The sequence below is a fragment of the Halichoeres trimaculatus genome, unplaced genomic scaffold (assembly GCF_033239565.1).
Source record: "Halichoeres trimaculatus isolate MK-OKI-2021-1 unplaced genomic scaffold, fHalTri1.1 fHalTri1_scaffold_1, whole genome shotgun sequence".
Classification (NCBI taxonomy): Eukaryota; Metazoa; Chordata; class Actinopteri; order Labriformes; family Labridae; genus Halichoeres; species Halichoeres trimaculatus.
The window spans coordinates 24,123,415-24,139,924 of NW_027437179.1; the positions used below are offsets into that span (position 1 = coordinate 24,123,415).

Sequence of the window (16,510 nt, forward strand, 5' to 3'; positions counted from 1 at the left end):
TCTTCTTAGCCCGTGATTACAACAGTCCATCACATGTGGATGGTATTATAGACATGGATGGAATCATAGTGAAATAAATCCTCTATCCTGCTTAGATAACCACTGTCTCAGAAAGTACAGTACACTCTGGACCTTACTTGAACAGCTTAAAGGAAAGACTTCAATATTTAGAATGTAAAGCTGCCCTGACAGAAAACATCTGTGCTGACTACCCCGGGCCAAAATTACATTACAGGGCCTTGTTTGACACACAGCACATTAACTCTTTACTGGGCAAGGAACTATATCTGCTGACTTCTGCACACACTACAAAATTAAAAACATGAAAAATGAAACACAAGTTAAAAAAAAGTCTCGTAATGTCCACCAATAACACTCTAGGGTTGAAATATTGAATTTCAATGTATTTCAATGAGTGGTCTATGAAAGGTTACAACATACTGAAAGCTGTAAACTAACTATTTCTGAAATACTTTACAGGATTATCTAATAGTAATATTATTATTTAATTGCTTGAGAACTTAGTAAAAGGTTTCTATTTTAACTGTGGAGACACATGAAAACTCCCAAAGGCAACAGGTAGTAGAAAGAGATGCACTTTGTGTGTGGGCAGAGTCAAAGTGAGACAGAAGCTTCACTCATGTTTGATTAGTATTGATTATTATTTCTCTAAACTTGAATTTCTAATTTTCTATTTCTCCAGGACCTTTGTTATTAAGCTCAGCTTAAAGTTTATGAGTTGGATAAAAACACACACGTTCAAAACTTGTGACTAAGTTGGAATATCAAATCTGACCCCGATCAATGACAAGTTTCCTCCATGCTGAACACAAAGTGTTCTGGAGCAGAGTTCACCAGATAGTCAAGAGGACACACACTCTCATTACACACACACACCCACACACACACGCAGGTGCAGCTAGGTCTGTCTTTCAGTAACACCACATCAAAACCCTTAATTGATCTACTGATCACAGACGATGCTTGCACGTTATCATCCCCTGTCTGTCTGACCATAGAAACCACAGTGTAACCCCCACACAGCTGCCACATCCTCCTTGACGGAGTGCAGTCCTGCAGGCTGGAAACTCCCAGGGCAAACCCCTGATTGGTCCCACAGACTTTTCAGATTATCAATTGAGCAGAGACACACACACACACACACACACACACACACACACACACACACACACACACACACACACACACACACACACACACACACACACATGCACACAAAGAGTTAAATCTACTTTAATGTGTAGTTTTGGTTTTCAGGGTGTGTGTAAATAAACTTGTCCTCACAGGCTTACTCATGTTTAAAACACGTGGCTACTTTTTATACGCAGACAGAAATGTAGACTAAATGAAAAGACAGTAGTCTCTCATTTTCCCCGTGGCTGACCTACTTCCACAGCCACGCTATAAACTTAAAACTCATGGCCAGAGTGAGCAATACAACCATGAGTGAAGAATACAACTGTTCCAAAGAGATTTAAAATAAGCCAAACTTTATCTTGATTTCCTGAGATTTTACTTTTTAATGTCTTCACCGATGCGTAAAGTCTGAGGAAAGGGAGAAAGCAGCCCAAACAGGGACGAAGAAGGGATGAAACATGACTTATTCCAACATGAGGCTCTTACATAACTGCTCTAACAACACCACACACATATGAGGCCAGGTGAAGAGGGGAGCTTGCAAGTAAAAAAAAACTCAACACTGTGTATGCTGCACTCCTCTGGTTCTTACATAAGTCTGACAGCCAAAGAGTGATGGATTTAGCTGATAATCACCTCCCCGACATTTAGCAACGCTGTGCTATGCACGCATTGAGGAGGTCATAAATATATCTCACGCTATCTGTATTCAGTAATATGACTTCAAACTAAGTCATCATGCAGAATACTGCCGCTTGTTGCTCTGAAACCCTGTGGTGCATTTAAAGGACCTGTACTTCTTTGAAAGGCAAACTTTGAATATAGATGCAGCTGACCACAAGACCCTAAAAAAACCTAATAACCTTGAAATTAAAATATGTCTCATTTCTAACTGACACTGCATAACACCACCTAATGTGACCCATATAACTAATGAGCCCTATTCAACAAGCTCACACCCTGTTGCTGTTAAATTATATAACGTGCTATTAATGTTTAACTCAAAGGTCAAAAGAGGAAACAGGAGCCAGAGGCACACTTTTATATCACACCTACACACCGACAGACACCTTCATTAAGTTTACACTGAGTGGGTGTGTGTTTGCATTCACTTTGCATGAGGAAGTGGGAATTATGTCGGATGAAAGCAAAATTGTGTCATGATGATTTGAGAGAGCCAAATGCTGGAAAAAAAGAGAAAAATGTGGAGATTAACGCATCTGGGGTGTTTTCCACTCACCTGTCTCTCTTAAATCAAACCTGCTTTTCATGTGCAGACAGACAGACAGGCAGACAGACAGCACTGAACAGGTGTGTGCACGGCTCATCTCTCACACCATCTCACTTGCTCATGCGAACAGCCCATCATCCCTCTTCTACCCTAACTTGGATTAATATACACAAGTGTGCACACAGGCGCACACTCAGGCACGCACACGCCGGCAGTGTGGGTAAACAGCTCCTCCACACTTTTATTGGCAATTACTGCTGAAGGTCACACATCAGCGGAGGGGCTGAGTTCCAGGAAAAAAAAAAAAAAAAAAAAAAAGGCGGGTTCTTATGTAACCTCGGCCCAGAGTTGGCAGGGGCCCAGGAATCGTGCAGCTCTCAGGCAAGGGAAACTAGGACACAGCCTCAATGACTGCTACAGACCAGCACATTCATTAATGCGCACACCTAGACGGCACACGCACAGTCACAGTGCCCCCTATTGACAGCTGAAGGAGATGCAGGGGAAACACCCAGCAAAAAAAGCTGAACACTGACGCAGATAGTAAAACAAGTTGATGAAAAGAAAAACGAGGCAAGGAAATAATTCGGCTGTTACGGCTGTAATGCATTCATAAAAGTATCTGTTCAAATCTGATCCCCTACAAATATGGAAATATGGAGCTTTATGTCACTGTGAGTGAGCTACCGTTTATACGCTCAAGGGAGCTTTTTTCATGCCTTTGGGATTTTAATCCAATTTCTGTCACTTCACCTTTCACATTAAGGATTTTTAGAATCTATATGATATTTACCTGTAAACTGAAACTTTAGTGCTTGGAACATTTTGTGCCTCATACTTTTTACATTTTCTTCCTTCTTTTGGCTGTAATTCTTTGACGACTCTCTTCACACCACGCTTCTTGTCTTAGTGACATGAAGTCCCAACATGACCAGATGCCCCAACATGACTTTCTCTACATCTGGTGATATACAGTGCTTGCACTTAATGGAAGTAGGGCATGTTAAATGCACAGTCTGAGGACAATGTGCAGACTTGTGCCGGAGATAATGTCAAAATGTACAGAAAATATGTACCACATGACTTTCCACACATGTAGTGCTTATAGGCAGGAATTAGAGCATATGTCCCGTGTTAGGACACCGTGCAGACGTATGCAGCCCTGGCAGACTGCCAGCTCCGCAAGTGACTCACCTTGAAGCTGGGAATAACAATGAGCCTGTTGAGTAACAAGCACTCACACCACTGCACTCCACTCTATCTCTCTATCTCACTGTCTCTGTCTCTCCTTCTACATGTTTTCATCTAAATCTACATAAAAGTTAATGGCAGAGGGTGCAGCAGGTGTGTCAGAATCAGCGTAACACTACCACTATCCAGCCATGCCTAAAGCCTCTGCTAACTACAACACAAAGCTGCCACAGCACAGTCACAGACCAAACTACCAAACACTGACAGACAGCAGATCAGGGGAACACAGGCACGAGCAGAAGAAAAAAAGAAAAGAAACAACCTTAGGCATATCCATTTCATCATCAAAGGCCCTGAGCTGAAAGAGAACACAGGTTTGCCAGGGTTAGGTAACATCACAGAGAGGAGGAAGCTAAAGAAGAGGTTAATGATAAAGCATGACATGTTAGTCCTGTGAGGGGAGACAGTGGAGAAACTTGTGAGCTTCAGCAGCAAAACAATAAGTGTGTATGATGGGATTTTACATAGACGGAGCAGAACTGGTGCACTCTCAAACAAGGGCCATGAAGTGATTCTGAAGCATGCTTAGTGACAGTTTCGTGAGTGTGGAGAAAAAAATGTGCAATTTCTTCAAATTGAGTATCAGGTTGTTGATTCTAGTGCATACGTGTGTTGATGATAATATGGAACTGCACCCAGCTTTTGCAAAGTAACTGAATCAGATCAGAAATGTTTTGATTTTTTTCCATTTTTTTCATAGTTTTAGTCTCTAAATGATATATCTAAATCATTTTCCTCAACTTAGTTTAGAAAACACTGATTTCAAGAATGAGAAAGAAACTCAGATAAACTGTATGCCTTCACGTGTTTCTCTACTAATCCTGCATACTTGTGCTCCAGCATGAAGATACATCTAGAAAAACAAAATAAAGAGTCACACTGATATACTTACTCCAAGCTTAAAAACATATGATGAAAAATGCACAGTAATACTTTGTTGCTGATGAACATTGTCTGACCAAGTTTAGCTCTCCCTACCTTCTGTCCATATCCTCTGTCTTTGGTCATCATCTCTCGCAGCGTCTGTAGGACCTTGATACAGAGTCTCTCCTCATTCTCCTCCAGCAACTGCTTGGTATGTTTGATTAACCTATGGAGTCACGAAAGTGAAAATATATTTATAATGAATGCCAGGTTTGAGTACAGTGGGAGAAATAAGTATTGAACGCGTCAACTTTTTTCTCATTACATTTATTTTCTTAGCTGCAATTTAAACAAAATTTCTACCAGACATTGGTATTAACTCAAATAATCCACACCTGAAAAGAAATCATGACATTCAAGTCCATTAATAATGATTATAGGAATCAAGTACGATAACACAGGATAAACGTATTGAACACACCATGGAAAGGTTGTATACTTTGGCAAGGAAATACACCACACCACCTGAAATCTGTCAGTAATAATTACTTGAACTTCCAATTAGTGCAAAACAACATCAACTGGGCTAGAGAAAATTGATGGTCCTATAAAAAAGGTTGTTTTTTCACCAAGCAGTTAAATACAACACACCTCATGATGGGTAAAGGCAAAGAGCTCTCTGAAGACATTCGCAACCTGATTGTTGCTCGGTATCAGAATCAAACTGGTTACAGACTTATATCAAAGCACCTGAATATTCCAGTCAGCTCCGTTGGGGCCATTATTATTTACAAGTGGAAGAAGCACCTCCTTACCATCAACAGGTCACACACAGGAGCTCCTTTCAAGTTTTCTGACCAGGGAGTCAGAGAGATAGTCAGAAGTGTACTCAAAGAGCCAAGGGCCACCCTGAAGTGATCCAGAAAAACTTGGAGGCAGCAGGTACAATTGTTACAGAGAAAACAATAGGCAATGCACTCCACCACCATGGCCTCTTTGGACGCTCAGCCCGCAAGACTCCATTCTTCAAGAAAAGGCATGTTGAAGCTTGTTTAAAGTTTGCTAAACAGCATCTTGACAAGCCTGTAGAATACTGGAATAATGTTGTCTGGTCAGATGAGACCGAAATTAAACTTTTCGGCTGTCATACTGCAAACCATGTTTGGAGGAGAAATGGCACTGCACATCACCCAAAAAACACTAAACCAACAGTGAAGTTTGGAGGTGGAAGCATCATGGCATGGGGTTGTTTCTTATCTCATGGTGTTGACAAACTTCATATAATTGATGGAGCAATGAATGGAGCCATGTATGGGGAAAGTCTTATGTCATATGAATCTGCTGCCATCCACCAGGATGATCAAGATGAAACGTAGCTGGACCTTCCAGCAAGGACAACGATCCAAAGCACATGGCAAAGTTGACTCTCGAATGGTTTCAAAAAAAAGAAAATCAATCTGTTAGAATGGCGGTGTCAATCACCTGACTTAAATCCAATTGAACATTTGTGGAAAGAACTAAAGAAAGGCTTCACCAGAGGGCACCAAAGAATATTTAAGATTTAAAGACAATCTGTCCAGAGGAATGGGCCAAAATCACACCTGAACAGTGTGAGTGATTGAACGTTGTGATTTCTTTTCATGTTTGGATTATTTGAGTTAATACCAATGTCTGGAAGAAATTTTGTTTGAATTGCATCTTTGGAAATAAATGTGATGAGAAAAAAGTTGACATGTTCAATACTTATTTCCCCAACTGTATATACATGAGTGTAGCAGGAGAGTGCTGTTTATTGTGCTTACTTGCATATAAAACCTCCGCTTTCACACTTCTTTCGTGAGTCTGTATTTTCAGGGAAAAGCAGCTCAGGCCGGTGCAGCACATCTACCAGAACTGACAGCTCAGCCTGGACCAGTGGGCGCAAACGGTCCTCGAGAGCAGAGACAATGTCCTGGAGTCCAGAAAAAGGCATATCATTACGACTTGAAATAATCAACACTTATGAGTTAGTAAAAGCAGAAGTGAATACTCCACCTGCAGCCTCTCAATGATGTTCCTGTAGTCCCGTGAGGCGGTCACCACAGAGTCTCTGCGGATTGCGTTGCGGGCAGAGAGTCTCCAGCTCATGGCTGTCTTCTGGACAATGTTGTTGGATTTCACAAACAAGTTGTTCACCTGGTTGTCCAGGTCCACAGGAATGGCTATAGCTCTGCCTTTGGCTGGCAAGTGAAGAAATGCCAACACACATCAGGTCATGACATGAAACACTAACTGTTAAAGCTCCAGCTGCACATCATGCACTGATTTTGACTTGTAAAGTGAAGACCTATAAAAGTTAACTGGATTTTATGGGTGGTTCTTAATCTTACCCACATCAGAGAGCACCTTAATGCAATTCTCAACCGAGCCTTTCTGGACTGGAACCAACCAGTTGCAATGGTAGACTCTAAAAACGGCCTGCAGCAGCTGCACAAAGACCGGCTGTCTGGTCTGAAAAGAAGCAGGGGCAAAGGAAGAGATGTTAAAGACTATCTTAGTCCTCCAAGTTTTCCAGTTGTTAAAGGAAAAAAGACGTTCTTAGATGACATGAAAGTAGCACACACGTCATCTACAGCACCAACAATCTAAACCTCTGTTGCTCCTTTACATATCATAAATTCACACCTCTTTCCACACAGTGATGTAGTTCAGAGACTGTAGTCAGAACAGTGTGCTGACCTAGTGACTGTTACTTTCCCAAGAAAAAAAAACACAAATCCCTCAGCGGACATTTGCCCAAACATAACCCACTTTCATCTCAGAATGTCACACAAACACACATTTTTAACAAGGCAAAGGCTTTCCCTTAAATCCAGCACCAAACTCTGTGTTTCTCCTGTTGAATTAAAGTTCGTCAAATACCTGAAATATTTTCCCCAACAGAGAGGCCTGCAGCAGAGGACACAAGCAGTAGAGAAATAAAATGTGCATGGAAAACAACAAAGTAGCACACCATAAATATCTAAATACAATAAATTTAAATCTAAATCCATGGAGACCCGTGAAATGCTCTTTAATGTTTCACACTTGTAAAGTTATGTGACCCTGTTAGTGCCAAGTCTGTGATGGATGTCCAATAAACGTATGTTAGTGTTTACAGAAAGCTACCAGAAGTTTTACGATCATGTAAATCCTGATCTCAACAATGTTAACAATGCACTTCATAAACAAAAGATGATGACTGGGAACTATTCCTGGACTGCTAAAGGAAGTGACTCAAAGGGGAAAAAAGGGATTTTGTCACATTCAAAAGAACTAGTCTGAAGTGATTAGCTCTACAAGACCTTGACTAAAGGAGCTCAGACTTGCACATGCCAGAGGGGAGGGTCGTGACGTAAACAAGTAGAAAACAGTTCTGAGAAATTACACAAAGGCACCGATTTCAACACTTCAGGATGAAACCGAAGGAAAACAAAGAGGCAGCTGGTTCTGCACGTCTAAATTTCAGGATTGTGGACAAGGAGTTTCTCTAGGCTGTAATAAAGATGATACACACTTCATTTGTACTTACATTCTTTTGGATGGCTACCTACAGCACAGCACAAACTGCACATTACTTTTCTGAAGGTTTCATTTACATCATTTACATGTTTATATACATTCATATGGGGAAGTAAAGAGATCAGCAGATCACTTTTTATCTATAGAATAAATGCAGCGCGTAAAGAACATACATGCGAATAAGACCTACTTCATTCAACTACAAGAAACTATGATGTGCTAGACATATTTAATAAAATAGAGGGGTTACTTTTTGCATTTCAAAACTACTTTGACTCCTTCCACACTTGATTAACCAGTGCTGACATACCTGCAGACTGGTGCTCTGGTCAGAGAAAGGTGAGCTGAAGAAAGTTGTCACAATGCTCATGACCGTCTCCGTCACATATCGCTCCAGGATGGTGTCTGCATGTTTACGGTCACTTGTGTTGTTACACACCTGTGAACATCAAAACATCACAAAAAGAAGTAGTTGTTGTTTTTTTTATGTTAACTAGCCCCTTTTCTTGAGTGGGTTTTTGTCTGTCTGGGTTTTCTTACTCTGCAAATGTCAACCAGAAAGTTCTCAAAGAGTTTCCACATGTGATTCGAGGTGTAGATCTCCTTCATTTCAACCTCGGTGTCAACATAGCAGTGGTTCAGGAAGTTGATATAGGCGATCTTCACCTAAAAAACAAGAACAAAACATAAGCAGTGTATGTTACAGTAACAGATTTTGTGTCTGTCTGCAAGTGATTAAATTAAGGCATGGTATGGGTAAGAAGTATGAGCCTTTCTGTGTACAAGATAGCCTCATTGCTTGAGCTCTCTGTACCGAAAGCTGTCGTTCTGCCTGTGTCTCACCTCGGGGATACAGTCTTCATGGGTCACCACTCGAACTATGTCGTCCAGTGGTAACAGGGAGTTACATTTGATCTCAGTGTAGACGTTCTTGCCCTCAGTGCACACAGCCAAGAGCTCCACCAGGTGAATGTGGTACATCAGAGGACTGTTCTCATCCATGCGGTCCCGCTCTGACCGCATCATTTGCACCAATGTCTGAAAGGAGGCACGGTCGTTGTAGAAGACCAAAACATCCTCCCCTGCATTCACCAGCTGCAGAGTTAAAAAGGTTATTGATTACATTGGTGCATAATGAAACTGTTTCATGGTTCAAACATTTAAAGGTGGCAATGAGGTTTGACCTCTGCCATGACGATGTCCTGGCACTTCTTGATGAATTTGTTTTCAGCTTTGACGATAGTCTGCAGGAACTTCAGGTACTGGACGTTACGGCCGTGGGTTTCAATGCAGTGGACGAAGTGCTGAACCACTCGCTCGTTGATTTCACTGCACAGCTGGAAGTTGTTCATGAAGATGTGCTGCATGGTGATGGCTTCCAAAATCTGTAAAAACAAACAAAGAAGAAAAAAAATTAATAATCATCATAGTAATACTAAGTATACAGAGTGATGCAATGTGACTGCTTACCCCTGGGTTGAGGAACAGGTTGATGTGTTTGTGCAGCAGTGCCTGGTTTTGCTGGTTTCCAGCACAGAAGTTCTGTAAAAACTGGTGGGCCAGCTTCATAATATCCTGCATCCGCAAATCTTCTCCCTAAAGTAAGAAAAATGTGAGGGCTTTGTCCATTCCAACACACACAGATGACTCCATTAGAGGCTGTTTTACTGCAACTACCTTCTCATAGGGGATCTGCAGGAGCTCAAGCACGACAGCATGAGCCCCCATGTTCCTCAGTAGCCTCTGCTGCTGTTTCTTGCTCTTCCTGCCTGACAGACCCTCTTGGACGCACAGTCTGCTGAGCCGCAGAAGGATCTGAAATATCAGTGACACATATAAGATAATGTGGTGTAAGAGGAAAAACACATCTTGGAGCTACTCATCAGGGTTGGATCGTCGCTTGTAACTGGGATAAGAAGTAAGATAATTACCTCTTTTACCACTCTGTAGTTGTAGCTGCTCGTACTTTCTGCTTTCTTTGGTTTATCTGTGCCCCCTGAATCACCCTGCAGAAAGAACCAGAATCAAAAGCAAAAACCCATTTCTGAAGTACAGAAGTCAATAGGGCCCTGCTCTGTTCGTGTCTGCTTCTCAAATGCAATTTATACTACACCTTTTTATGCTCCAGCTCAGCAGAGAGCCCCTCTCCTGCATCCATACCCTCGTCTGGTCCCTGCCTCTTGTAAACCCATAGCTCAGACTTCTCTACAATGGAGCGCAGCTGGTCCAAGTCAGACTTTATTTGCTTATAGTTTTCGACATCTTGGCTGGTGACGAGCAGCTGGACCTGCAAACATATACATACAAGACAGGTGATGGGATTATTTAAGTAAAAACAGTAAAATGCACATCGCATTTGAATAATTTATATCAATATGTATCGCCTGGGTTGTTAGGATACCTGCTTAAAAGCCTGTAAAACCTCCTGTCTTTGGCTGAAGTGCCTAAAGAGCAGGTGAAGTGCTCTGGACACTAGAGGAGGATAGTCGTGCATAGTTAAGTGGAGAAGGACTCTTAGGAAGGTGCGGCCACCATGGTCATCCAGGTCCAGAGGGGTGTTCTCTTCACTAGACACACACAAAATTACACTCTTGAATTATAACACACATGCAGTTTTAAGTTATTACTGATTCTTTGTCAATGGAGCTAGCATTACCTCCCACCAAAAATTCCCTCCGCTTGCTCCTCTATGTGTTCAAAATCCAAAGCTCCTGGAAACAAGTCAAAGACTTTTAGAACCAACTCAATTTTCCAAACATTTTCAAAGAAAGTCAGATCTGACCTGGCATGTTGTTCGGCCCTTCCACAGCTCCAGTGAGAGATAAATCACTTTGAGAGTTGCTCTCATCAAACTCTCTTTTAAATATAGAGAGCAGACAGGAGATCCTGTAGTCCAGGCGGACATTCAAGATGAACTGCAGACCAAAACACAAAATGATAAACGTGAAATAAAGGGACTGCACATATACACTCACCAGAAACTTTATCAGGCACACCTGTCCAACTGCTCATTAATGGCAGTTTCTAATCAGAGGCAGCAGCTCAACACATTTAGGCATGTAGACATGGTCAAGACAATGTGCTGCAGTTCAAATCAAGCATCAGAAGGGGGAAGAAAGGTGATTTAAGTGACTCTGAACATGGCATGGTTGTTGGGGCAAGACAGGCTGGTCTGGGTATTTCAGAAACTGCTGATCTACCTAACCATCTCTAGGGTTTACAGAGAGTGGCAGTTCTTTGTAAGAAAATGCCTTGTTGATGCCAGAGGTCAGATGAGAGATGGCCATACTGGTTTGAGCTGATAGAAAGACAACTACTCTAATAACCACTTGTTACAACCGAGGTCTGTAGACGAGCATCTCTGAACGCACAACACGTCCAACCTTGAGGCAGATGGGCTACAGCAGCAGAAGACCACACCGGGTGACCCTCTTGTCAGCTAAGAACAGCGAACTGAGGCTACAATTCACACAGGGTCACCAAAACTGGACAATAGAAGATTGGAAAAATGTTGCCTGATCTGATGAGTCTGGATTTCTGCTGCGACATTCGGATGGTAGGGTCAGATTTGGTGTCAACCACATGAAAGCATGGATCCATTCTGCCTTGTATAAACAGTTCAGGCTGCTGCTGGTGGTGTAATGGTGTGGGGGATATTTTTTTGGTACGCTTTGGGCCCCTTGGTACCAATTGAGCATGGTCTAAATGCCCCAGCCTACCTGAGTATTGTTGCTGACCATGTCCATCCCTTTATGAGCACTGTGTACCAATATCTGATGGCTACTTCCAGCAGGATAACGTGCCATGTCATAAAGCTGGAATCACCTCAGACTGGTTTCTGAAACATGACAATGAGTTCACTGCACTCAAATGTCCTCCACAGTCACCAGATCTCAATCCAGTAGAGCACCTTTGGGATGTGGTGGAACAGGTGATTCTCATCATGAATGTGCAGCCAACAAATCTGCAGCAACTGTGTGATGCTATCACATCAATATGGACCAAACTCTCTAAGGAATGTTTCCTGTACCTTGTTGAATCTATGCCATCAAGGATTAAGGCAGTTCTGAAGGAAAAGGGGGTCCAACCCGGTACTAGCAAGGTGTACCTAATAAAGTGGCCAGAGAGTGTACATACACTGTGTAAAAGATTTTGCTCTCACCTGCAGAATCTCAATGATCTTCAGCTTGGTGTCCATCACCAGGATGTCCTGTTTCTCTGGCTCAGTCTGGGTCTTGGCTGTTTCCCCATCTGAGGTGTTGTTTAAGGATGTAGGCAGAAAGCCTCCTCCTCTCAGGACCACTTGGGACATAAGCTCTCCTACACCATGGATGGACCTCATCACGTTACTTCCTGGAAACAAGCACACACATGCACACAGAGACATTAAGTTTATGTCCATGACATATTCACTCCTTCACTTACAGTCCTCCTTGTTCATACCTTTGCTCTCGTCCTCTTTGACCAGCTTGTTGAAAGGGAAAATGGCGCTCACATGGACACAGTCTAGAATTGCCAGCAGGATCTTTGTCAGCCTCAGCAGGTCGCTGAAGTTGTAGAAGCCAAAATAAATCAGGTTTCTGGCCAGATTCACCACCTGCATACAGAAGATAGAAAAGACAGCGATTTTATAATCTGAAAGGTAGACTGACTTTGGTGATTATAATTGAGGAATGGGCCAGACTGACCTCAAAGGTTAGCTTGTTCTTCTCTTTATCTGCAAAGGGGAAGCTTTGACACACCACATCTCTCAGGTAGTTCTCAACAAACTCCATAGTTTGAGAGAACCGCTCTTTTATTTCATCCTTGGAAGTTCCATCGTTGTCATAGCTCCATTTAGAAACAGACAAAAAATAAACAAAAATAAACACAAAAATAGTAAAAAGAAAAAAAGTAAATCATCCATTACGCAGAGTAAAAATCATGAAAGGGTTAAATGTCTCTGTTTACTCACTCATCGATTGCGATCTCTGAGGGGATCTCAGACCACAGTCGAGCGTATTTGACAGGTGTGACTTGCTCCTGAGGGTCACGGTCCACATGCATGTGCAGCATCATGCGGCAGAAGGAAGCTCGCAGATCATAAGGGAGGTCTTCATCGGACATGCAGCGTAAGATCAGGTCCACATCAAGCTGGCTGGAGATCTTATTGATTGCCAGGTACTGACGATCCAAACACATTCTGGCAAACAGGTTCAACTGGTACCTGAAGTAGTGCGTACATACAAGTGGAGTATCAGTAACAATCTGAATTTCTCTCATCAGTTTCCTGTGGTGTTTGGTTTAATAAACAGAGCTTGGCAACATGAGTTGACTCTACTCTGTTTTAATCCTGGACAGCTTTGTCTTCTTAATCTGGGGCAAAGAAACTTGAGTCTAGCGTATACCTGTAATAACTGATCACCTCCTGGTCCTCCTTCTGGCCTTCCTTTGCATCCTGGGCCAGCTCCCTGATGCTTTTGCTTCGGATCTCTTTGTTACGGTCTTTCCAGAACAACCAAACCTCTTCCTCATCTTCCTCTGACTCCACAGAGTTCTCTCCCAGTGGTGCACCCTCTATCTCAAATCTTGACAGCACAAGTCTGCAGGAAGGTGGAATTTTTATTTACATACATATCAATTGAAAAAATGGTGGTAAATACACAAATGAAACTGAATAAGAGTGCAATGACAATAACTGTTGCCATCATTGCTGTTTATCAGAAGCTTCAGCTGAAGGATGAGATGGGCCATGTAAGCACATTAGTACATAATGTGGAGGTGATTCATAGCACTCATTTGTATACAGTATCAGTAAATATGACTTCACTTACTTCGTCTCTATGAGGATGTCTGCATTAGCCGGATCCAGGACTGCATTACAGATGAGCTCCTGAGTCACAGGGATGGACTTGTTCATTGATACACACAAATCTGACAGGTAATCCAGGAACCTGGGTATTCACATATACACACACATGCAGGGAGGAGATGCAAAATTCAATCAAACCAAATAATTGATCAAATAATTAAAGCATCAGAGGAATGTCATCCTTTGAGAAAAAAAACAACATTTTAAACTGAAAAGGTACCATGACACATTGCAACGCCTTGGGCATACTGTGCGTTGATTGTAAACTGTATTTAACATTTGTAGATGAATCACATGATCTGGTACACACTCCCAACTTTGATTGTACCTCTAACCCAAATCAGATCTGATTAGATCAGATGGTGCTCTTACACACAGGCAGATAGACAGACAGAAAGGCAGACAGGCAGACACAGACAGACAGATGGACTCAAACCTGGGCTCACGATTCTTGCGAACCAGGCTAACAAACGTGTCGATCTCAGCTGCAGTGATGTGTTTCTCCAGCAGCTTGCGGTTGTTGTGTAGCAAAGCTGTGATTGTGTCCTCTGCCAAGACATCATAACCAATCTGTTTCTGCATGAAGCGGAACTGTTTTGCTATATACTCCTAGAAAACAGAGAGGTAAACAGTCTTGAGTACATGCACACCAACAGTAGCGATAAATCATGACGAATACTTTAACAAGCCAAACACTCAATCTCAACTTTTCACTTTATTATGTCTCTATGTGGTATTTCAATCAAAGCAGAGGGCACATAATGGCTCCTTTTCACCCCTGTTTAGAAAACAGTGCCTGTTCACAGAGGGTCAGGCTACTTCCCTATTTAACCTTATAAACTGAGCCATCTACCAATTACACTTAAATGAATTTAAGAGAGACCGGCTCTACTCAGAAAATGGGAATGTGGTTTTTTACACTGACAAGAATTTGTGAAACGTTGTGCTTGTTTCATGCCTCAGCTATTGTATTAACAGGAAATTTGATAAAGGGTAAGTGACCCTTGAAAAATGCCGGGGTATTAAGCAACACATTTTGAATTCTGAGCAGTTGTTGTGTCTAAGTAATGATGTTAGAGTACTAATGATGTTAGAAAAGCTACAGAGCAAAGGTCGCTTTAACTTGTGATTAGATTGAATCAAGTAATCTGGAATAAAGCTTCACACTAACTCCAGTGTTTAGTACACTCAGTGCATAGACTCGTCAAGCAAGGCCTGGCTACACGTACCTGGTTCTTGCGGTAATCCTGCTGAGAGTGACGCAAAACCCGATAACACAGGCGGCAGATGTGTCTGAAGGGGGCATGACGCTGGTCAGCTAGCTCCTCCAGCCGCAGCATGGGCCCATCCCCGCTGTCGGTGAATGGAGCCTGCAGCAGCTTGAAGATCTGGAAACAGATGTGGATGAGCTTTCAACAGTTGTCACCAAATAAAAGCCAAAACCAGGAGCCTGATGATAAACATCCAGACCAGACAGTTCATGACATTGTGTGTATGGTCTGCAGATGAGGTTTCATAATCTAATCAACTTGTGCCCACAAGCTCTGTCAGAAATCTGGGTGTGAGCTTTAAGGTTCATGTGGGCTCATTTGCTCGGTCTTGTTGATGTGCCCTCAATAGCATCAAGAGGATCAGATCCTACCAGACACAACAGGCTACACAGGCCCAACTGCAACTCTCTCCTAGCAGGCCTCCCTGCATGAACATTTAAACCTCTGCAGATGATCCAGAATGCAGCAGCACATCTGGTCTTCAACCAGCCCCAAAACAGCAAGCTGTTAACCTCTCTTCAATGGCTTCCAGTGGCAGCTGAAATCTAATTCAAAGCTCTCCTTCTGGCAAACAAAACAGTGACAGTCTAAAATCTTGCTTGTATGTGGCTTTGGAAAAAAGCTTCTGCTAAAATAAAACTGTAGAAATATAGTAGTTTTCAAGAACCCCCTATAAAAACCTAATAAACAGAGTCAGTGTAGGAAAGCTTTCACCTGTTTGAGGATATTCTGTTCTCTCATGAGTTTCTGTCGTTCTCTGTTGGGTTTGTTGACCATGATCTCCAGAACATCCTGTCCATTGTTGGGAATATCCACCACAAAGAACACCAGATCCTCCAGGAGTTTGGTGACTGCTCTGATTGTGCATGAAAAAGAAAAACAAAGCATGAACAAACAACTACTTTGTTATTTGGCAGAATGAGCTCTATGCATTTTGTACCTCCTCTCGTTCTGTGTGATGGTGCCTTTTTCCAGCTTCCCAGCAATGGAGGCCAGCACTTTACTGGCATCATTGGCAAAGTCTAGGTCCCTCACTTCAGCAGGAGAGACAGGCACAATGGCAAACGCCTCTTTGTCCTCTTTCATAGCTGAGGTGCCAATCTTAAACCAGAAAAGAAAAGTACAACTTTGTGAGCATCATAGGATATTTCTGACTATATATCGGTGACAACGAACTGTTACTTACACGCAGCATTACAGGTTTTTCTTCCTCCTTGTCGATTGGTTGGTTGGTGCTGTGGACCCATGTGTTTGTACAGAGATGTCTGAGGCGCACATAAGAGTTCCTGGAACACAAATCAAAATTTTATTCAATCTGCTAAAGGAACATCCACCACTGAGCAC

General features: G+C 42.3%; 1 protein-coding gene across 10 annotated transcripts in view; it reads right to left on the reverse strand.

Annotated features, from left to right (window-relative positions):
* Positions 1-16,510, reverse strand: part of LOC141792534 (inositol 1,4,5-trisphosphate-gated calcium channel ITPR1) — a 77,950-nt gene that overhangs the window by 35,938 nt on the left and 25,502 nt on the right. For 3 of the 10 annotated variants that reach the window (XM_074673214.1, XM_074673213.1, XM_074673219.1), the window contains 28 exons: positions 16,353-16,452; positions 16,107-16,267; positions 15,881-16,022; positions 15,125-15,283; positions 14,332-14,504; positions 13,858-13,977; positions 13,432-13,626; positions 12,999-13,250; positions 12,733-12,874; positions 12,488-12,641; positions 12,207-12,397; positions 10,827-10,959; positions 10,701-10,755; positions 10,446-10,611; positions 10,158-10,331; positions 9,976-10,050; positions 9,722-9,859; positions 9,515-9,640; positions 9,229-9,429; positions 8,888-9,139; positions 8,585-8,710; positions 8,355-8,483; positions 7,406-7,432; positions 6,874-6,994; positions 6,539-6,723; positions 6,307-6,455; positions 4,619-4,730; positions 3,903-3,938 (listed from right to left, as the gene is read on the reverse strand). In XM_074673214.1, coding sequence (XP_074529315.1) covers positions 3,903-3,938; positions 4,619-4,730; positions 6,307-6,455; positions 6,539-6,723; positions 6,874-6,994; positions 7,406-7,432; positions 8,355-8,483; positions 8,585-8,710; positions 8,888-9,139; positions 9,229-9,429; positions 9,515-9,640; positions 9,722-9,859; positions 9,976-10,050; positions 10,158-10,331; positions 10,446-10,611; positions 10,701-10,755; positions 10,827-10,959; positions 12,207-12,397; positions 12,488-12,641; positions 12,733-12,874; positions 12,999-13,250; positions 13,432-13,626; positions 13,858-13,977; positions 14,332-14,504; positions 15,125-15,283; positions 15,881-16,022; positions 16,107-16,267; positions 16,353-16,452 — 3,994 coding nt within the window. The remainder of the gene's footprint in view (positions 1-3,902; positions 3,939-4,618; positions 4,731-6,306; positions 6,456-6,538; positions 6,724-6,873; positions 6,995-7,405; positions 7,433-8,354; positions 8,484-8,584; positions 8,711-8,887; positions 9,140-9,228; positions 9,430-9,514; positions 9,641-9,721; positions 9,860-9,975; positions 10,051-10,157; positions 10,332-10,445; positions 10,612-10,700; positions 10,756-10,826; positions 10,960-12,206; positions 12,398-12,487; positions 12,642-12,732; positions 12,875-12,998; positions 13,251-13,431; positions 13,627-13,857; positions 13,978-14,331; positions 14,505-15,124; positions 15,284-15,880; positions 16,023-16,106; positions 16,268-16,352; positions 16,453-16,510) is intronic. The other 7 variants (XM_074673218.1, XM_074673217.1, XM_074673220.1 and 4 more) reach the window with 3 other exon arrangements.